Source organism: Takifugu flavidus, chromosome 10, assembly GCF_003711565.1.
Source record: "Takifugu flavidus isolate HTHZ2018 chromosome 10, ASM371156v2, whole genome shotgun sequence".
NCBI classification, from domain to species: Eukaryota; Metazoa; Chordata; class Actinopteri; order Tetraodontiformes; family Tetraodontidae; genus Takifugu; species Takifugu flavidus.
The window spans coordinates 227,272-249,525 of record NC_079529.1 but is presented as its reverse complement, the minus strand read 5'-3'; the positions used below and the strand labels follow the sequence as shown (position 1 = coordinate 249,525).

The following is a 22,254-nucleotide window of genomic DNA, read 5'->3' as shown; positions in this document are numbered from 1 at the left end:
GTGTGTGTGTGTGTGTGTGTGTGTGTGACACAGCAAATATTTATCAGATGCTGCAAAAGAAACAAGCTTCTCCGTGATTCTCCTAAATACGGACATTTAGTCTCTGTGTGTAGCCCTCTGCACCAGGAGGCCTTGTGCCCTCAGCATGCGTGCACTTATCACCGTGCACGCAGACGTGCACGGGAAAGGGAGGGCCGTCAGTGTGAGTCCACGGTCCCCCTTCAGGTCCATTTTCCTTATAGCTGAGAGGACGCTGGATGAATGAATGAATAGCAAGTCTTTGTCCCCGTGCATGCATGAATTTATTTTAACGGACTTTGAGTAAGAAGCACATTTGGGTGTTTTCTGAGTTGCGTCTGCTTTTGCATCTGGTCGGAGCAGAGTGTGAATAAAGCGAGCACAGACATGTGTTACATAAGGGATGTGAGTGATGTGCAAGTATCGTTTACAGAGCTGCTAGTTTTGTCTTATCACTGTTATCGCTGATAAGTTTGGATCGCAGCTTGTTGTCAGATACTGAGTCAAATTCAGAGTCAGGGAGAAAACCGGGGAAAAAAAGCTAAAGTACATTTTTGAATACGTAAAATTTCTATGTCTGTAACATAACTGCAGGATTCAGGTGCTCAGTGGATACAAACACGACAAGAAAGAGACAGATAAACCTAAAATTTTACACAAGTGTGAAGTTGAATTTACAGCCGATGAAGCATTTAAATAGCTTTACAAAATATGCAAAATCATACATTTATAAAGTGTAGTGCTACAGTAACACACATTTATTTAGCAGTGAATGAATTCGTGCTGACATATTTATAATTTAGTATGAAACCTTTGACATTAAAAGCAGCCTTGTTGTCCATTAGTGCTCATAATTTATGCTGTGCATGTTCTTTTTTTTCACATTAAGTCAAGCAGCCTCCCGACCCCTCAAAGTCGTCAACTGACGCACTTTCAAGGCAAATGCTACACATTCTTTCCTCTTTTTTCCTCATCGAACACATAAATGAAGAACCTAATTAAAGCATTGTTTCCAGGCTCCTCGTGGTGAACACTGTTTTCGAAACATTAATGCTGTCACGTGTGTGTTGCATGCACTGAGTGTGCACGTGCCGAATAATACGGAGTCAATCGCTGAGGACCGGATGTGGTCTGTGAGGGCCAAATGTCTGTTGCCATGGCAACAAAAGCAAACATTGCGCCAATGTGGCTTCTGCATAACGTAGAATATTAGCAAACAGAAAAAGCTTCTGTAGGTTTTGAGCGTGTGACACTTTTTGAGCAGGCTGAGGTCACCAAACATGGTGGAAAGAGTCTCAAACCTGAACTGTAACTAAAAACACACACAGCTCATTCCGAGGTTCCTCTGATTTATTTCAGAAGCAACACATTAAACACTCATTTTACCCATAAGACCTTTACATTGAACTTTAGGAACCATTTAAATGGATAACTGTTATTTTTTGAGACGGTAATGCAGCGCGTTTCTGAGCTGTCACAGATGTCGATAACCTTGTAGTTGCAAAGGTCGAAACTGAGTGTTTTTTATTCTCACTTCCCTCATCATCACATAAGCATAAGTGTTGCTGCGGACAGAATCATGCATTTGATTCCCCCTTCAGTGTGTTCAGCATGTCGTTTTCCTCTCCATGTAAAATCAGTCTTACTAACATTTTGAAGTTAAAATTGCTTTGCATCAACATTGCCACGACGCCCGTGTCACTTACAAACCTCCCGAAATACTGTTGTTTTACTCCTGGATGCAGTGGTTTCGCTTTGGAGGCACGTTCCTACATCTTCCTCTTTTATTCTTTTTAAAAATGCTAACATTTTCATTTTAACCCTTTGCTCTATCGCATTGCAGGGGCTTTGCTTCCCCTCCTGTTCACGTCTTTCTCTTCATCCTGGTCTACCCGGATACGGATACCCGGGAATAACATCCCCACTCCCTCCCGCCCCTGCTTTACGTAACGCTTAAAGCACTGCATATCCTCCCTGACCATGGCAACAACCACATCTGGATAACACAGCCATCTCGACCGGGACTGTGGCACATGAGCAGCCCTTAGGACCCGCCATAAGTCATGTGCCGTGCTAGTTTTCTTTCAAGCGTAGCACACTTTGAAAATAATCTTGAATGCTCTATTGCAGTGAAACTTGTCTGGTGCTTTGAAGACTTTGACTACATATAGTCACAACTGATATTTCGGAGCACATATTACAGCATCCTTTGGACATCTTTGTAAATGGTATCCAGTTGTTGAGGGTGATGGTGCTTTCTAGTTGTTTGTCACACAATCTGAAGATTTGATCGGAGAAGTTCCTCATTTTAAGGATCTCCTGCTTGTCCTTCATCACTTAGCTCTCTCTTTGCATCTTTACCTCCAACACTGCACAGCCCTGCCGCCGCCGACAGTATGTCAGCCATACATCTGCAGGCCAGCAGTGTCCCCTACCGGCCAAACCGGTGTATTGCACGTTCCAGTAAATGACGGGATATATGCTCACGCTGGTTCATCTTCTCTATATTTCGTCCACAGTTATCCAGGAATGCCAGTGAATTAATTTTTAGCCCATACAAACGAGATGATTTATTGAAAAATAAAAACCAGATACCTTGAGTCTCCAACCATCCGAGGTCTCCTCTAGGGACTCTTAAAAAGTACTAGAGCGCTCATTAACTTTCTAGTAGTTAATAGCAGAACGTGTCTGACACGGGGACTTGTGCCCGAACTTACTGTTGCCATGGTAACGCTTGAGTTTTGATGGAGCAAATGCTGGGTCGTGGGAGCGAGAGGCAGCACAGGGTTGGATGCTGAATTGAGGAACGTGGGAGATGGGATGGCAGAGCGAGCAGAAGGCGGTGCTCTGCATGCATGGCGTTAGCGAGGTGGTATAAGAGGAGGGGCAAAGGTTTCATCATATGTGACGTTTGACAGCTGTAACGGGGTATGTGTATGTGCACCCAAAGGGAATGAAGTCTGGGAGAAGGAGCAGCCAATGGAAGCTGCTGAACACCTACACACATACTGCATTGCCTGCATGGCAGCAGGCAAAAATAGTTCAGCTCAGGAGAATTCCTCCACTTTGATTTGGATCCTATTGTTTCGCTCCTGAACTGCCGCTACTTTAGTGTCCAGAACTTCATGTCACAAAGAAGATTATACTTTCTATTTTCCTGCACATTTGCTGTTAAATAACATATTTCACATTTCTCTTTGCCTGAGGAGGTTCATCTTCAATTCCATTTTGAAAAACGTAATTTTTTTTAACTAAAAGTGGCCCTGATAACCTCACTGGTCAGTTCCTAAAGTCCCAGTAAGCAGAGTGGTCTGCAGCTGGATTTGGGCCTCCCAGGATTGCACGTGTCTTTGTCCTAAAGACAAGCTTGTCTAAGCAGCACGTCTTGACTCATCTAGGATGACAGGAAGCCACATGAATGCTTACTTCCTGTTTAAGGTGCCTTATTTCATTTCTGCCTCTCCATATGCCCTTTTGGTTCCACATGCTGTTTTCTGTCCACCCACCTGATCACCCTCCTCCACCATCCCTCACCCTCGCTCCTGCTGAAAATGACTCTCAGTCTATTTTTACTCACTCCTAACATGGCCCACCCATTTTCCCTCTCTTTCAGACCACCCATCTCTTGTTTCCAAATCTCTTATCTCTCCCCCCACCATGTCCTTGTTGTAAACAACCTACAGTTACGTGTGTCTGGAGGAGGTGTGTATGCATGATGTGGGGATTGTATAAAGTTACATTACATGAGGATTAACTGACCCTAAATCAAAATGAAAGCAACACACTGAATTTACTTACTACATTATTTAGGCAACAAGCTTATACTGTATATTATCAGCCATCCATCCATCCATCCATCCATTTATCCATCCATCCATTATCCATCCATCCATCCATCCATCCATCCATGGATTATTAATCAACCGTCGGGATTAATTGTTCATGAATGTGTGCACTTTCATCCTTGACGTCACAGCCCGGTAGATAATGTGAAGATACTTACTGGAAAGCAAACCCAAGTGAAAAGCTCTACAACTGCATTACAATGCTTTTCTTCTGGTATTAAATCTTTGGCAGAGCATCTGTAAGGGGGAAGAATCTGGCCTAACCTGTGTTAACCATTGGTTGGCCTACATCTGAGTGTCGCCTTTTGATTCGCTCTTTGTTACATCAATCAAGCTCTACTACGGCTTGTGGACCAATGACGTGAGGCGGGGGGTGGGCTTACTGAATCAGCCGAAAGAAACAGTCATTTATAAAGGTTACATGAAGCCCAACTCGTGTTTTGGAGTGAAAGTATTTGAATTAAGTGTTCCTGTTTATAAACATGTGTTTAATGTCGGGAAAAAAACCGGCTGCTGTAGGAACGAGAGCGCTGGTCCCAAAGCCGGCTAAATATTTGCATATGACTGGCATTCCAATGCACGCGCCGGCCAATTAGCGCTCGCGGCGGATAGTTGACAGGTGGCAGTTCTGGCCAATGGCTGGAGCGGATTGTGCAGAGGGGGCGGGACCAGGCCTGGGCGAGGTTGACAGCACGAGAAGAGGAGGGGAACGACTTCGGGAGGGGGGGCAGGCAGCCTAGTTTACAATAAGAGGAAGAGGGAGGGAAAGAGAAAGAAAGGACCGAGGCTCGTGAGAGGGACAACCAGACAAATATGAACCTCCACTCGGGGTGGGAGCCGTGGACACGCGGAATGAGGACTTTCCCGGAACACAGCGGCGCTCCCGAGGCGAAGCAGTGACGGAGGTGGACGGTGTGCGCGAGCCCATGTCCGCGCGGAGTGCTTAGCTAACCTGCTGCAAGCGGACACAGCTCGCCAACGGTCCAGCCCACGGTGTCTCGGAGAGCCCCCGGCCCCCCATCTTGTTCCTGCCCGGTGTTCGGGCATCTTCCCACCGCCAGCCAGCTCGTGGCCCGAGGAGAAGACGGGGAAATACGGGCGCGAGCCGTCGTCCCTGCTTGTTGCCTGGATCCCTGAGCGTAGTTGCCCATGTAGCGGAGGCATCAGCCGCCACTGGGGCTAATCGCAGGTTTGGGGGCAGCTTGGATAGGTGGACTGAAGAAAGTGGGGCATTAAAGACCATGCAGAGACCTGCGCGATGGTGTTTGGTAGCTGTGTTGATAATCTGAGCTGATGCATGGTCGCCGTGAGTGCGCTGGTTGATGGATGAATGCAGCAGATTTGCAGTGAGTGATGTCTGATTAGATGTAGTAGAAGGTGATGAACTCACGTTGGCTGCTCACCTCACCTCTCGATAAGTGATTTGTATCTTAGCAGGTGTTGGCTGTCATTGGAAGACAGGTGCGTAGCACAATCCTGGGGCAGGCAACGGGAAAAGGAACGTGGTACTTGCAGCAGTAGCCACTTATTGCTGGGTTACTTTGCCAGTCAGTACGACTGAATACGCCTTTGTAGTGAAGACATGAGAACAATTGCGTTTCTTTCTGTCTCTGCAACGGGTGCACGACCAGGGGCGTTCCCGAGAGGTTGATCCTAGTCGGAGTGGTGCAGTTGAAGCTCTGGTTGTTGCAATAAGCAGCTAAATTAGTGCATATCGGTCGCTGGAACAGACCATCAAGTATTACTGCACGTATTTCTTGGCTAAAAGTACACATTCGGCAACAAGGGGATTGCCACAGCCCCCTTTTCAGGGCTAAGTGTACGAGTCACCTTAGCTTTGATGGCCCCAGTTTTTTCCTTGTTGCAGTGTTGTTTCGCCTGATCGATACGGTTCCATCTTCCAGCAAACATCCACCGCTTTGCGATCAACTTTGACCAGTTTTCTTCACATCCATCGATCTCGACCGGCCTCTGCGGGCTCCGTATTCCTTTCTTCTTTTGAACATGGTGGTTAGAAACTGCGCCTGTGTCGCACAGATGTTGTAATCGAGGCCGAGGATCGACTGGAGGCCTTGTTAACCCCTTCCTGGCCGGGCGGCTGCAGCCATGTAAACAAACACGGAAAGAGGGCATCAGGGGTAATTAGACCAGGGGGGCAATTCTTCCCTCAGATCAGGATCAGGGCTTCAGTTGCACGCCTGGGCCATTGTGCCTTTCGGCAGATTTAAACTGGTTTTTGCGTTTAATCTGAATGGTTTGTCGTACATTTTGTTCACGGAATTCGTCCAGGTTAGTTGATGGACGCTGTGGAGAGAAACGGAAATTAAGGATTATTTTGTCTTTGTCTGAAAGTTCTGATGGTTAAAGATGACTGTGGGCTGTCGGGACCACACCTTCCCCCTAAACACCTGCCTGTGGTCTTCAGCGACACACACTTTGATTTGAACATGTTTAATTACGTGGATTCCTCTATGTGGTAGCCAGGTATTTTTGAGCCAGGACTTGCAACCATTCTTTCTGAGAACAGGAAGCATATTATTCAACCATGTTCTCATCAGAGACTCCTCAGTATCTCCGCCAAGGATTAAGCATGTTCGGTTAGTCCTTGTCCTTTACTTTCTTATTCATTTTCCTTCTTTTCTCTGTTTGCCAAATACTGTCGTGTGCGTCCTGTTTAAGAACGATTGTCTTTACAAAGTGTTGAGAAGAGGGCCAAAGACATAATTATCAGTGAGAAAACACATGACGTTACATGTTATGTGCACTGAAGTTCCTTTTTTATCAGGGTTGGAACGAACCAGCTCCTGCTCTGAACACGGGCACAAACTGAGTGATTTATCCCAGCAGCTGAGTGTTTTCATGACCACTGATATTCTGTTTCACAAAGTAGCTGATATTGTGTTGTGTTTGTGCACAAGGAGTGGTAGCATTAGTCTCCTGTTGCATATAATAGGCAACTGTTACATTAAATGGCTAAAATAAAAGCTAATATTTCTGTGGTAATGATGTAAAAGCAGCAATATATCGTCACCCCGTTTTACTGAACGGCACAATGGAAACTTGTGGCAGCACGTTGCTGATCTGACAAAGGAAAGATAGCTTTGGTTTTATGGAACCAAGGCTGGCTGCTTTTTTGAATGCAATATTTGAAACCAAATGGTATTTTCAATTTAAAATCTAAAGTGCTGTTTGTAATTAATGCACTGTCTTATACAGTGTGGACCAACGTGGAGCCCAGATCCGTTCCAGTCTTCCCTTGGCATTCATTGGTCCCGTTTCTGGCACCCACCCAGTCTGATGCTGCTTCTCACCCAGGAGAGGGTCCACACCCGGTCAGCCACCCGCAGGCACCCAGTCTAAAGTCAGGTAGCAAATGTCTAAATGTCTGCAAGAATCACTAAAACTGTTTTACCTAACAAGATTTGAATCTTGTCTGGAACAAGTCTTTTGTTGTTGTTGTTGTTTTCCAGAGAGTCAGGGGGTCGCAGCACCGTCGCAGGAACCCACAGAGGGCCTCCTGCTGCAGAGAGAGCTGCCCTCTCCCTGCCCCCCCCCACAGCCGAGGAACAACCTGCAGAAAAGGAGAAGGGGGACGCGGAGAGGGAGAGACCCGACAGTGAGACGGAGAGTGACGTGGACGACCCGTACGTGAGAACATTGCACATGCAGACCTATAATACACACATTCTGATTAGTTTCTAGTTATAAAAGTTACACATTGGGCCAAGTTCTCTTACGTGTGCTGCTTCGGCGAACCCACACACGCAGCGAGGACGTGTGATATTTCTGGGTTCTTGTGCTAAGTTGGGCATCAAAGCTCAACGGCAGAACAAAAGCCTTCCAAGTCTGCACTCGCTCGAACGCATTTACCACAGCGTCAACTATTAAAATGCATTAATTTCTGCTATTTAACACAAATGTGTTGTTTATGAAGACGTCCCACATCTATAAATAAAGAAGGAAGATGCAAGGCGTGCCTGCAGCACAAGCCTCCATACGGAGCTCTAATAAAGACTACAAATCTGTGTTCTCTTAGCTTCCTCCCGGGAGTTGTACCAGAGCCGCCCCTCGCTACGTCGCCAGTAAAAAGACGCACTCAGTCTCTCAGTGCGCTGCCCAAAGATGGAGATAAGAACAGTCCTGGGAAGGTCGGCCTGTCAATGCTGATGCAACAACATCAACCATCTTTACTCCTTTCCAGATAATTTTACATCCCCCCATGTTGCTTACACACTTTCAGAGGGAGAAGGACCACATCCGAAGACCGATGAATGCTTTTATGATCTTCAGTAAGCGTCATCGAGCACTGGTACATCAGCGGCACCCAAACCAGGACAATAGGACGGTCAGCAAGATTCTTGGGGAGTGGTGGTATGCCCTTGGCCCCAAGGAGAAGCAGAAGTACCACGATTTGGCCTTCCAGGTACATAATCATGCACTTTAAACCCAAAGCATTGGAATGTGTTTTCCTGCTTTGTGTGCTGATCTGTTTTGCGCGCTCCTGTTGGTAGGTCAAAGAAGCCCACTTTAAGGCCCACCCAGACTGGAAGTGGTGCAACAAAGAGAGGAAGAAGTCCAGCTCTGAAGGTCGTGGAGTGCCAGGAGGCAAAGACATCAGAGAGCGGAGCATGTCCGAATCCACAGGTTGGAACTTGCATGTTTATGGTCACCAGTTAACTTTTGCAGTCCAGTGACGATCTGTATATTTTTGCCCCTGATAGAACCTCATTCTGTGGATCTGAAGGGGGTTGGACCCAATATAGTCGGAGTCTCTGAAAGGAATGCAGGAGAAACCCGTCCGCGAGCCCTCTCTCAGAGTGCCATGCACAGCTTTGAGCGCGGTGACCGTGGCAACACACAAGCCCTGGCAGAGTTGGCGCAGGTACGATCACCAGCACGGAAAGATTCAGTAATCCAGCATTTGAAATCCCTAAAATACAAAACATGAGCGTCACGCTGCTGTGTAATGATGCGCAGCGTCTTCCACTCGTTTAAAAGTAGGAAAAGATTAAGATGCTATTATTTAAAAGTTAGCCAAGCACATAAATGTGCTGCAGCGTAGACGACTCCTCCCTCCATCGTTCCACGCCGTTTGGTTACCGTAGCTGTGGGCAACACGACGAAAACAGCTTTTAACTCTGCATTTTTTCTAAAAAGATGTGCGGAGATGGCGGCAGCCAGTTTCCAAGCCACACCCCAGCTCTGTCCCAGTCCCAGCGGGGGGTCAGCGAGGACATGACCAGTGACGAGGAGCGCATGGTCATCTGTGAGGAGGAGGGCGATGATGATGTCATTGGTGAGAAATCAAAGCTAATGTGGTCGTATCGTAGCGTGACGGCTGGAGACACTGGTGCTGCCGAACCCCTTTAAAACCTCTGGAACCTTATTAGAAAATTTGATTGTTCAGTTGGATAAACGGATTCTTGTGAATTCTGGAGCAGAAATAATAAAACAATCATTTAAACTTGGATTACCCATTTTATAGCAAAGTGACCTTGATTAATTCTGCAGTTATTGTCTGATTTTAGGGTTGCGTATTGATGGTTGATGTCATCATAGTGCACAGCTTGTGTGGGTGGTGGAACCGTGTCAGAATAATCCTGAATTATTAAAACAACGTGTGTTCGTTTGCTGATCTAATAGAAGAAAAATAATTGATCCATTAGCAAATTTCCATTGTTTGCTTGTAAGTTAACTACATTTCTTGGTCCAAATGTTGGAAATATGTGAATAATCACATCAAATCATCAGCTGATGTTGAGGGTAGAACATACATGTCCGACACCGCTGACAAAACACAAAACATCTGATGAATTCTATTATTATTGAGCTCTTAACTTTTCATAATGTAGGTCTGCATGTTTTTCCTTTGCGCTGTTTTTCTACATACAAGAAATAAATAAAATAAATAGGCTTATTCCTGCATACAGCAACTGTAAGTTCTTGTTTTCCTGCACAGAAGACCCTTACCCCAGCAGCTCCATAGACCTTAAATGTAAAGAGAGAGTGACTGACAGTGACAGTGAGAATGGATCTGGAGATGAAGCTGAACGCAAGGTAATGAAGTTAACCATTAAAATGCTCTGCAAACACAGATTTGTTGTCATATGTCCCACGCATCAAATTTAAAACAATCTTTTTGTCTTTTTTTTTCCTCAGAGGGTTTTTGCTCCCGTTATTTGTTCCACCGCATTATCATCTTCATCACAACATATCCCGCATGGCAGAAGTGTCTCCCTGTCATCTTACCCGACCAGTAAGCGCTATGATGAGGGGAGACCAGGTGGGGGAGGGGGTGCGGATCACAGGAGGAAGGACAGAGGAGACGGGGACAGTAAAGGTGCGTTTGTGGGTGAAGATGGAGGTGGGCCGCAGGCCGCCTCTTTCTCCCTCTCGTCTGGCCAGTCACTAATGTCCACCTCAGGGCTGACGCTGTCTTCAGGGGCGACTTCTCTGGGTGCAAACCCCCTCCTGGGCATCGGCGCGGTCAGGGTGGCCTCTACAGTCGTGACCAATGTCATGCGCCCTGTGATCAGCACACCACTGCCCATTGCCAGCAAACCCAGAGATGGAGGCCCCTCATCCAGCTCACTTCCACCAGAGCGCAAGGCTTTGACGCCCCAGCACCAGCCCCAACTTCTGACGGGCTCTGGGGGTGGGGGGGCAGCTACTGGGGGTGGGTACTACTCTTCATCGTCACCTAACCCGGTGGGCTCGGGGCCCGGCGGTGTTTTGACTAATTTGGTGTTGGGAGGTCCTTTATCTGCTCAGCCTGCTGTGCAGCTCATCACCCCGGCCCCCCAGCCGCAGTCCTCCCAGCAGCAGACGCTGCCCCCCACTGCTGTTTCAGCATCCCACCATCAGACCAATGGACCCGTGCCTCTGCCTCTGCTTCAGCCCCAGTTCCTCCCTGCCTCATCCTTAGCACCCCCGGTGGGCAAGGCGATCACACAAGTTCAGTACATCCTGCCCACCCTCCCTGCTAACAACCACCCCAAGAGTCCCCCCAGACATCTGAGCCAGACCACCAGTATCTTCACCCTCCCTCCCGCCCCGCCGACACATGCCTCCCTGGCCAACGGGAAGCAGCAGGTTACAGGTTCAGTGACGGGATACACGTCGAGCCAGACGGTGGGAGTCGTCAGCCCGGGAACGAGAGGTGAGGATTGGTTACACCAGTCATGACCAGACGCTCGTGCCTTACGCACCATTAACTGTTTTTATCTTTGGGTTTTTGATATTTGCCTCAGTGCAAACACAGTCTCCAGTTCTACAGGGTAAAATGCTTGTTCCTATGGCAACAGTGCGCACTGCACCAGCTCCGGCCCAGCAGTTTCCAATAGTGGCTCCACCTCTTCCTGTCCAAAATGGGTCTCAGACTGGAAGTAAGGTCAGTAAACGCTTCACTGGGAATACTTTTAAAAACATATAGCTCACACTGCTCCTTTTGTTAGGTTCTATATTTAATCTTTAAAACGTGTTGATGGTGGCCTTTCTAGATCATCCAGATTGCTCCCATGCCTGTGGTCCAGTCCCAGTTGCCACAGGGTGGGGCTGTCCACCCTCCCAATGCCTTCCCTGTCACAGTGGGCACAGCTGCTGTGGTCGCTCCAGGAACGGCGCCCTCTCAGACCGTCTTGCTGCCGCCTCCACCTACCAGGTAGCAACAACCAGGGACACAACCAGTCCACCGTTTTCTGCTGTGCTGGAATTGTGAATGAGGACTTATATGGGCATTTATTACATGAATCGTGGCACTGTGATATCGTGCTAGTTTTCTTACGTTAAAAGCTGAGGTGCTGCTGCTCGGAGAAGAAACGCGACGGTACCAGGACTCCGCACTTCCTGCACCCAGAGAAAAACCACGTGCTTTGATGCACCGTACTGCAGCGACCCATAAACATCGCTTTAATCAGCAACATTCCAACACCGTTGAAGGAATTGACGTGCTCCTGTTTTCAGAATAACATGCAGTGTTTACCATTTAAAACCATTTAAAATAGTCCTTTACAGCTTCCAAGCTTTGGCACATCAACCCCGGACCAACACTTTAGATTTCTTCTTCTTTCTTTACCATGTAAAAAGATGGCGTCAGTATCTGGGTACTATTGCCTCTGGTACTGGTGAGGCTTCATTAGGGTTTAAGCAGATGCAGGATGTGGACATGTAGGATAATATAAACGATTCCACGAAGGTGTTTTTACCACTTTTAGAAGGCTTAGTCCATCCCAGACCTGAGAACAGTCTTCCAGGGGTGCAGCTGTAGCAGCATTGCTCTATTCTGGTTGTGTTAGTCATGCTGCTGGTGGCCCATGTTCCCTCTGCCTGCCACCCCCACACTACCTCTCAAACATGAACACACACAAGTCATCCAGCGCTGCTCACTGTGCTTACACACACACCACGCCCATCGGCCATCACGTCTTTTATTTTAGTCTTCCTCTCTATTAAATATGTGTCCCTTCGGTATTTAAGCTACACTTTTACGCAGTGAGCTTTTGCTCTTGCTTTATCATTTAAAACCAGCTGTTGGTGTTTTAGGGGAATTTTGTTCTATCCATTATTAGACCTCCTAACTGGCCCTTTTCTGTACCTGCCATCCAGGATCACCTATGTCCAGTCTACTCCAGGGGTCCCATCTTCTCTGCCTCTTGTGTCGACAACAACAGGCTCTTCAACCACTCAACAAGCACTTCCTGTGGCTGGATCTGCCTACGTTCCCTCCGCTCTGGCGACACTTGGGTTCACAGCTATTGCACCGCCTGGACAGACTCTTGTCCAGCCCCTTATCACAGGTCAGGGCTGCCATATTCACAACACGCACGTTTCCACTGCGGGAGCACCTGTTTCTACTGGGGGAAGGAACTTTACAGGAGCAGTTCCTCTGGCACCATTGATGGTCATTTCTCCACTGCTGGTTCCACATCCCGAGTTTCCATCGCCACGTAATCATTGTGTGGCAGGTTTGACCGTGACGTCCCCCTGGCAGGCCACCAGAAGCTGTAACAAAGAAAGCTACAATGAGTAAGGGGAAGGTGGAATGAGCTGAGGTGCTACAGGTTCTTAAAGTGTGCATTTACGCCCTTTTGACCCGAGGGTTTTTAGTTCTGAGCTGCACGCTGTATGTGTGCACATCAATGTGTTGAATATTAACCAGCAGCTGTTGTGATACGTGGACAGTAAAAGGAGGCTGATGCTCGTCTCCTGCTGGGTCCAGCACCACACTCTGCTTTAGCTTTAACCTTTCAGCGCCTCCCGATCTTCAAGCCGGGGTTTTTCGGGGCCAATCTACCTACCCTGGACTCAGGCCCCATAAACGTTCCTGTAAATGGCACATTGGGGAGGTTCCTGCAGTTGAGATACCTAGCGAGGGCCCAGGCCCGGTAAGATTTCCCCCAGGTTCCCGCAGAGGAAACGTGCTTGTTCTGACCTACTCGTTCCCGTTTTAATCTGCAGACGTGCCCAAAAGAAGCAGTAAGAAATTGCTTCCATGTGTGTTGCTGTGGTTTATTGCACTGATGGATCAATAGCGGTGATTCTGCATATGACGATTGTGTTTGCGGGTGCAGAAAAGAACAGGACCGTTTGATCACTTGTGTTTTATTTATCCAGGTCAGCCTCCACTCCTGGCCCCTTCACAGTCTCCCTCACCCTCCGCCTCAGTCCCAGTTTCAGGGAGCCAGATAGTCACTGCTGTTTACCCTCCTTCACCAAGCATCACTGTGGCAACAGGGGTGGTCTCCATGGCAGCAGTCCCCCCCAGTGCGGTGCACTCGGGCTCCAGCCCCTCTAGTGCTTCCTCTCACATCCTGTCCAAACACACAGCGGCCGCCACGACGGTCACGCACACACATCCGCAGCTCCATCTGGACCGTCCGTCAGAAAGACACCTGTCCCGGGACAGACCAGCCGATCGACAAATGGAGCGAGCGAGCGAGAGGCAGGCGGAGATGCTGATGCCGTTAGAGCGACAGTTGGAGAGGCAGGGACAACCCTCCAGCAGTGGCTCAGTGGCACCTCCCAGTGGCCCAGCTGTGTCTATACGGGCCAACAGTCCAACACTTCCAGTCCAGACATCTGGTACTTGTTCCAGGAGTCACTTTACCTGTGAGCTTACAGTTGACTGATCAACCAGTAACACATTTTCTATTTTGAAACATGTTTCAGGCAGTGTGCCTGGTACTCCAAAATTAACCCAGCTTCCAGTCAGGACCTCTCAAAAGGTGAAGGCAACTCTGGCCAATATCCCTGTGGGAAACTATGAAGGAGGAGGCCGAGGAAAAGAGAGGGAGAAGGAGAGAGAGAAGGAGAGAGAGAAGGAGAGAGAAGCTGCAGGCGGTGGCCATTTCTCCTTTGATACTCAGTCGTCTCCAGCAACTCATCCGATTGAGGAGCTGCCGTCTGAAAGAGCCCCGGAGAGCTCCGGTGCAGCGGATCCCTCTGAGTCGCGGAGTCGTGACGGCACCACGACCAAAGAGGTAAGAGGAACCTCCGACAGCGTCACGAGAGGAAGATTGTGTCGCACTCGTGTGGCGAGCTGCACAAAAAAACGCTGGTGTTGCCACTTTGTGCAGGCGGGATGGAAGGAGTGCCTCCCTTCATCTCCTCTCCTCCCTCCATCGAGCACCGAGCCCAACCTGCCACCGCCACACACGGAGAAAGAAGGACCTGCACCCAAGAAGCTCAAAGCGCGCCCTCCTCCACTTAAGAAGACCTTTGACTCTGTGGACAAGTGAGTTGAAACCCTGGGTGTGTCTCCATCGGCGTGTGTGCGTGAAGAGTGTGTATATACCCTGCTGGTGTGTCCCTGTTGGTCTGGCAGGGTACTGTCGGAGGTGTATTTCGAGGAGCGCTTCGCGGAGCTGCCGGAGTTTCGCCCTGAAGAGGTTTTGCCTTCGCCCACGTTGCAGAGTCTGGCCACGTCACCCCGCGCCATCCTGGGGAGCTATCGGCGCAAGAGGAAGAACTCCACAGGTGTGGTTCAGCTGCCCGGCTCTGAACGGATGAATGTGCCTTCATTGTGCTCCACATGCTCGTTAAACACGCTTCAGGATCCCGCTCAGTTCGCTCCGTGACGTTTTGAAGGTCTTTCTTCCGTTTGCTCCCAGATTTGGACTCGGCAACTGACGAGCAGGTTTCTCCGAAGAGAAAGAGCCGTCGGCGCTCGAGCTGCAGCTCGGAGCCCAACACCCCCAAGAGCGCCGCCAAATGTGAAGGCGACATTTTCACCTTTGACCGACCAGGTAAGACGGCCAAGAGTTGGTGGGTGTGGCCAAAGACACAAGCTCTCTTCACTAGAGCCGTAGGAGGGCAGGAGGTCCTTTAATCCACATTAAAGGAAACACTTTTGGTGATATTTTGTCACCCGTAAGCACCTGAACAACATTGGCTGAATGTAAAGGTCTTTGATCTCAACTACACCAACATTGTTAGATAAGGAACCGGTCTGAAACCAGCTTCTTTCCCAAATGCTGCGTCTCCTTCAGGCGCAGAAGGTGAAGACATCCTCACGGATCTGGAGTTTGACAAGGTGCCGTACTCCTCGCTGCGCAGAACGCTGGACCAGAGACGAGCGCTTGTGATGCAGCTGTTTCAGGAACAGGGCTTTTTTCCATCAGGTAAGATGAGGACCTGAGGCACCTCTGCTGCCACTGGATCCCTCTCAACCCTCTCCGTTCCTGTCTGTATTCCAGCTCAGGCTACTGCGGCCTTCCAGACCCGATACTCCGACATATTTCCCACCAAGTTATGTCTGCAGCTGAAGATCAGGGAGGTCCGGCAGAAGATCATGCAGACAGCCACCCCCTCCGATGCTTCAGGCTTGGGCACCTCCGATTCATCGTCCCTCCCTGGACCTTCTGGGTCTCACTCAGGAGAGGGATCTGGGAGAGGGGAGCTGCAGGATGATGAGGAAGAGCCCGGGACAGAAGGAAGCCCAGAGGACCCTCGGGATTCCCAAGACTCTTCCAGATGAGAAGAGACAAAGTGTTTGTTTGGGCCCTGACAATCGAGGTCACGTACACGTTTCATTCAAAGGTTTTTCCAAAATCCAGTTTGAACTCTGCTCTGGTCGGGTCCCCGTTGACTTCTGATGTCTGCAGCCAACCTGTAGTAGATATTTATATGCAAGTAGGTTTGTAATGTGAATCTTGGACCAAATTAAGGACACATGAGGAAAGCAACAGCATCCAACAATGCAGCTGAAAAGATGCTGCTTGTGTGGAAGAAAGGTTGCGTTAGCTGGATCCTGGACCTGCTCATTTCTGCACCTGTTGCCTTGAAGAGACAAAAGCTGCTCTTGCACAGAGATGCGTGGAACAAAGAAAGGTCAAGGTTTTAAACCATCATTGTGTTTTTAATACTTGTTTTTAGCACCACTTTAAACGTGAAGGCTGGTGACGTCTGCTCCAGGACTGGTATTTGGACCTGATCGGTGCGAGCTTTGGTCTTGGTTCTGGTGGCGTGGGGGCTGGGCCTCCACCCGCCGGAACTCCTGGACTCATCACTGACCTGCAGACATCGTTTTCTTCATTTCACTGCTCACGCGTTGAGTGACGAGTGGACATTCCTGCAGTTGCCTCTGGCCAAGTCCTCCCTTCTCGCGAGTGACCCCAGCACACGCAGAACGGAAGGCGCCCAGCATTCCCGTGCCTCGCTCGCCCGCCCGCCCGCTCGCTCGCCCGCCCGTGGGCGCGGGTCAACAGGCACGTCCCAGCTCTTATGGGGGAGGTCAGGCTGCCGAGGCCTCATCCTCTGTTGCCAAGTGGTTTATTATCTTGTTTTTTAAAACCCATTTTATTTGTATTTAACATTGTTATATTCTGTTTGATGTTGTACTATTCCTATGGTTATTACTCCTTTATATCATTGCAGTGACTTCTGGTCCTTATGTTTCTCACGGTTCTATCAACTTATTTTGCTTTCGTACTAGTTTGGATATTTTGGAGGCAGTGAGAGACGCTGCTTCACCCTGTAGTCTTCCCTCCACTGGCCTTCAAGGACCTGCAGTTATCTGACTTATCTGTTCACTTCAAAGCAACAACACAACGTGGACCTTGAAATTCCTTTGATGGTTTGTTTTGTACAACTCAAGTTTGGTTCCCTCCTCTCTTGCTTGTCTCCTTCCACCTCTTTCCTAGTCTCCTTCCTCCCTTTGTCACTTTATTGCTCTCCAGACCTTACGAGGCAGAGAGAAACCCAGGGAGGGGTCCTGAATGGAGGAGCCGGTAGGATCCAACGTCCGCTGTGTCTGTGCGAGACCTGTTGTAAATAATTACTGTAGAGTCGACCGACTCGTTATATTGTTATGGAAAAACTGTCCTTGAACTTTAAGGCATCATTACCAAAAGTAACCACGCGAAATGGAGAAAGAATAAATATTGCTATTAATGTTTGTTATACTCTTCGTTTTGTTGTTCCAGTATACGAGATAGGAGTTTTTATGAATAATTTAAGTTGTGTCTGTATCTTTCAGTATGCAAATAAAAATAGGTGTTAAATCAAAGCATGAAGGTTTTGTAAGAATGGACACAGAAGGTGTGTGCGACTTGAGTCTGTCTTGCAAAAACATTTATTGGTTTCACCTATTTACAATTTTTAAATGATGTGAGGGAAAAAAAGGAGAAACGATGGCCCAGACCCGAGCTCCTCAGGGCAGGTGCAGCCCGTCCAACGCGTGGCTGTTCTCCAAAGCCTTCTGATAGATCTCCAGAGCCTGCTCCAGAGGCAACTCCTCTCCCTCGCTGGTCGAGATGATGGCGATGGCCTCGCCAAACTCGTTACACATGATGGTCGGCGTCCCCTGGGCCTGCGATGAGGAGGGAACACCGTCATCTCAGGTTTAACCAGCTCAGAATGAGGAGTTATGAGAGGGTAGAAGATGTTCTCTGACCTGCTGCAGATCTGAAGCTTGGAGCTGTTGGATCTGGATCAGCTGGGTCTGGCCGTTGGCCAGTTCCACCGCCGAAGCGTCGACCGCGGCGCCGGCCACTGTTGCGGCTTGAGCGGCGGCTTCATCCAGCTTCTGCTGCCTGGCGTGGATCTTTTTATGGTTCCTCAGGTTGGAGAAGGTCCGGAAGGCTTTGCCGCACTGCGGGCAGGCGTGCGGCCGCTCGCCGGTGTGCGTTCGCCGGTGTTCGGCCAGATGCATGCTCTGGATGAAACCCTTCCCGCACACTTCGCAGCAGAAAGGCCGCTCGCCTGAGTGGGTGCGCAGGTGTTCGCGCAGGTGGGTGTTTTGTCGGAAGCGCTTGCCGCACACCTGGCAAGGGAAGGGGCGCTCGCCGGTGTGGACGCGCTGGTGCAGAGCAACGCCAGAGGAAGACACAAACTGTTTGCCACAGACGGGACACTGATGGGCTTTGGGCCGCTTCGCCGAGGCCCGCCGCGGCCGCCCGGGGCCGGCGGCGCAGCGGCTCAGTCTGTGGAGGCGCAGGTTGGCAGGAGAATTGAGCTTCTTCCCACAGTCGCTGCATTCCTGACTTCCTCGTAAACTAGCGAGCGAGTGCCCGGATTCTGAAGCTTCCGGGTTCAGACCTTCGCCCGGCTCTAATTTGCTTTCCAATTCCTCCCCGGCTTCTTTCCCGGCACCTGCCTGCACCAGGGTGGAATGCTGCTCCAGGCCGTGGCGGTCTCGCTGCGTCCTGGTCAAAAACCCGGCCTCGCAGTGGTGGCAGGGGAAGGGGGGCGGAGCCCCAGGGTGCTTAACGTAGCGATGCGCGGCTAACTTACTGGCCCAGCGGAAGGTGGCGGGGCAGTCGGGGCAGCACAGGGCTTGGGACGTGGAGTGCAGCAGCGTGTGCTGGCGCAGGTTGGAGGCCTGGGAGAAGCAGCGGTGGCAGACGTCGCAGCGGTACGGTCTGACGCCCGAGTGGATCAGATTGTGCCTCATCAGATTGGCCAAAGACGAGAACGTTTTGCCGCAGTCCGAACACTGGAAGGGGCGCTCGCCCGTGTGCGTGCGGATGTGGTTGCGCACGTGGATGCGTTTCTTGAAGGACTTGCCACAGAGGCCACACATGAACTTGCGCTCGGGCCCGTGTGACTTCTGCCGGTGGTGAAGGAGCTGCAGCTGCGTGACAAAGGCCTTCCTGCACAAACTACAGGAAACAGACCCCGGATCAGCAGCTGAAGACGCTCCCGCCGGATCCGTCGGCTGGGACGGGCCCCCTGCCCCGGCGGGGTCGAGGGGGGCGGGGCTTCCAGCTGAACCGGGCTCGGCCACGTCCTCCACCTCCTCAGGGCGACTGGTGTCGCCGTCCAGCGGGACAACTGCTGCTTCGTTACCCTTTCCGGGCTTTTCCTCCTCCTCTGCGTGTACTTTGTTGGGGGGGCTCTGCGCCGAGTCTTCTCCCATCTTCTCCATCTCCTCCTCGGTGAGGGGGGCCCACAGGTTGTTCTGCTGGTCGCTGATGATGGCGGCCTTCTTCTCTCTGGCTCTTTGGAGGATGGTGAGGGCGGAGAGAGAGGCTCGTTTTGGAGCAGAGACCTGAAGGAGAAAAGAAACACGTCAAACTGAAATATCTCCCCACCGGGTTAAAGCCGTCTGTCTGTTACCATGGAGACGGGCGTGGGCGTGCCGACCGAGTCGCGGTTGAGATGGCTTCTGCGATGGTAGAGGTACTTGGTCATGTTGGTGAAGGTTTTGTTGCAGAACCGACACTTGTGAAACGGGTCAACGGTGTGAGTCTTCCTGCAGGAGGACAGAGACGAGCATTAAGCCACGACCACGAGCTCGCCGCCACGGCCTCGCCGCCACGGCCTCGCCGCTGGCGTGCGTTTTGTCTTGCCTCACCTGTGCATGATAAGAGTCATCTCAGTGGTGAAGCCACTGCCACAGTCCACACACAGGTACCTGGCCACACCCGAGTGTGTGCGCATGTGGGTCTGCAGCGACGTGGCCTTCTTGAACATTTTCCCACAGTCCGGACACTCGTACGTGCCCTGCTCGTGCACGCGCGTGTGAGCAGCCAGGCGGTTGATGGAGGTGAAGGTGCGATGGCAGAGGTCACACTGATGCGACTTGGCACAGAACGCGACCTTCTTCTCCGCCACTTTGATTCGGATGCTCTCCATCCCGTCCGCAGTCTCGTCCCTCCCTCGCGCCTCTTCAAAGCCGCTCATGACACCCGACTCTCCGCTTTCTTTGTCCTGACCCAGGAAGTGCTCCCCCTGATGCTGCAGGTAGTCTTCCGGGGTTTGGAACAGAAGGGAACACTCGGAGCACTCGTAGGGGTGGATGACCACCAGGTCTGCTGGCTGCTGGAGCTGCTGCTGGCTAGCATCTTGGACGCTTGGGACCAACCTCAGCTCTAATTTCTGAACACCATTCTCCAGGACCCCCAGGTGTGCTTTGGAGCCCTGGCCCACAGAGGGAAGTATGGAATTTAGCCTGGAGCGGTGCTGAGTGGAGGTGCCAGAATTGTCTGCAAGAGCTTGTGCTGTAAGAATCTGAAGGTGCATGGTGGCGGAGCCGGGGGCGGGGATCACCGGGGGCAGCAGGGACGACCGCGGCAGCCCAGCAGCCTTGGAAGGTGACTGGTATTTCCTCTGAAGCTGCTGCTGCTTCTGTTGGGAAAGTACCTGAAGCGCACCAGCACAAATACAGAGAAAGGGAATATACCCGTGAGGTCGTGCTGGTTTCTTCCTTTGGTGTAAGGTGCTAAAGCTCCAAAATACCTGCGCCAATATCTCTCCTGCCTGCTGCTCACTCAACACGTAGTTGTGGGCGTTGTTCAGGGGAGTGATGGTGCCATCCGCTTGCAGAACATACTCCTGTTGCACCAGAGAAAACCACGTTACTACCTGTTCACATCCAGGTGCCGCACCACTGGCTACGTCTTGTGCTAACAGTTTACAGACGCAGCTAGCTGCATCCTCACCATGGTCTCTGCAGTACTGTGGGTGCTGCTCCGGCTGTGGCTGCGTCTGTGCTCGAACCAGGTTTCCGCTGAGTCAAATAGAGCCAGACAATCAAGGCATTGATACTGGGCCGACTCCAACACTGGCGTTACCGGTCCGGCCTCCTGCTCCTCCAACACCTCGCACAGCTCTGAAGACCGTGCAACTTGGGGTTACTGATGTGTCAAAGACCTGACGCGTCACCCGAGCTCAGAGGACACAGAGGGCGACGTCTCTCACCTTGCTGCTCCACCTCCATTCCAGCGTCTCGCATGTGCATCTCTTGGTGCTGCAGCAGCTCTTCTGGGTTCACCAGGAGGCTGCCACACTCCAGACACTGGTAGTGCTGCGACTGCTCGAACTCTGGGACGCCCTGGACAGTCACGGCCTCGACGTCTCCATCTTGGCCGGTGTGGATCTGCTGGTGGATCAGCACGTCCTCCAAGGTGCTGAACAGCTGGTGACACTCGCTGCACATGAACTGGTGCTCCACGTAGACTCCCTCTGCCTCCTGCTGCTCAGCCATCGTCCCCGCTGGGTCAGGGGGTCTGCGATCAGAGAACGGTCCACTTGACTGTGGTGACCAGCTGTGGAACGAGCAGAAGCACATCTGGGATGAGCGATGACAACATGTATACGAGTGCATGGACCAACAGTAGCAACCATTCAGAAACCTTACATGCTGATTAATTCCAGTACACTGAAACGTGGTAAAAGACATTTGGCACTTTTCTGTTTTGGGACAAATGATGGCCGTTTGTCAACTACAAAACAGCTCGGCTCTCATTTTCCTCCCCAACATGATCCCTATTTTGGTTTACAGCGTGTGATTCCTTGTGGAGAGCTGTTGGAGGCGCTCCCCTCGGTAATGTGGACATGTTTCTCGGCACCGCCGTTTCCTGATCGCCTCTCCCCGGTGAGTCGGCGGTCCGTCAGGCGGCGCTAGCCACTTTTACCCGCAGCTCTCCGGCTCCGGCAGCGGGCCCTTCTTTTTCCTTACCTCTCAGCTACTCTCGTTGGACATTTCCTCGTGTAGTCGTCACACTTGCTTTGCACAGACGTGTGTCGCTTTTGAAGCCACCGGCAGCAAATGTATCACTTCAAAAACAGAATAAAATGTGCGCCTGCGAAATTACATTTGAAAGCGCGAATTAAAGCGTTTGCCCGCCGATCGCGTCCATTCTTGTGCTCGCAGGCCCCGCCCAATGCGGTAGCCTGAACACTTGAGGCTCTGTGATTGGACAGCCTGGGTGTCACACATGGAGCGAGGTTTGCTGGGAATTGTAGTTTTGAGATATTGATTTTGTTCTTGTTATTTTCGCTGTTAGTGCAATCATTTCATCAATTTTTTTTTACACTGACTTCTTTATCAGATCACTTCCCTCTAGAGCCGTTCAACATTGGGAATACATGGGCCGTCGAAAAACTAAGAAAATAAACCTTTCTTCCCTATCTGATGTGGGAACGGTGTAAAACAATTGTGATCCACTAC

General features: G+C 50.6%; 2 protein-coding genes across 3 annotated transcripts; one reads left to right on the top strand and one right to left on the bottom strand.

Moving 5' to 3' along the window:
* The first annotated feature begins 6,230 nt into the window (after positions 1-6,230).
* cicb (capicua transcriptional repressor b) lies at positions 6,231-17,367 on the top strand. Its single transcript, XM_057045060.1, has 20 exons — positions 6,231-6,280; positions 7,179-7,229; positions 7,334-7,507; positions 7,900-8,011; positions 8,104-8,286; positions 8,375-8,507; positions 8,585-8,745; positions 9,021-9,159; positions 9,823-9,920; positions 10,023-11,022; positions 11,114-11,253; positions 11,363-11,523; positions 12,468-12,658; positions 13,476-13,943; positions 14,031-14,341; positions 14,438-14,595; positions 14,686-14,837; positions 14,972-15,106; positions 15,350-15,481; positions 15,557-17,367. Exons 1-20 carry the CDS (start codon positions 6,231-6,233, stop codon positions 15,835-15,837), a joined length of 4,230 nt encoding a protein of 1,409 aa, XP_056901040.1. The 3' UTR covers positions 15,838-17,367.
* A 48-nt stretch (positions 17,368-17,415) lies between these two features.
* Positions 17,416-21,990, bottom strand: znf526 (zinc finger protein 526). 2 transcript variants are annotated; one of them, XM_057045847.1, is made up of 8 exons: positions 21,763-21,990; positions 21,003-21,349; positions 20,744-20,913; positions 20,541-20,636; positions 19,657-20,444; positions 19,419-19,554; positions 17,755-19,350; positions 17,416-17,670 (listed from the first exon to the last, which is right to left on the bottom strand). In XM_057045847.1, the coding sequence occupies exons 2-8, from the start codon at positions 21,286-21,288 to the stop codon at positions 17,512-17,514; spliced, it is 3,231 nt and encodes a 1,076-aa protein (XP_056901827.1). In that variant the 5' UTR covers positions 21,289-21,349; positions 21,763-21,990; the 3' UTR covers positions 17,416-17,511. The 2 variants fall into 2 exon arrangements, with proteins under 2 accessions (XP_056901827.1, XP_056901828.1); XM_057045848.1 differs by lacking the exon at positions 21,763-21,990 and adding an exon at positions 21,442-21,726.
* Positions 21,991-22,254: the final 264 nt, after the last annotated feature.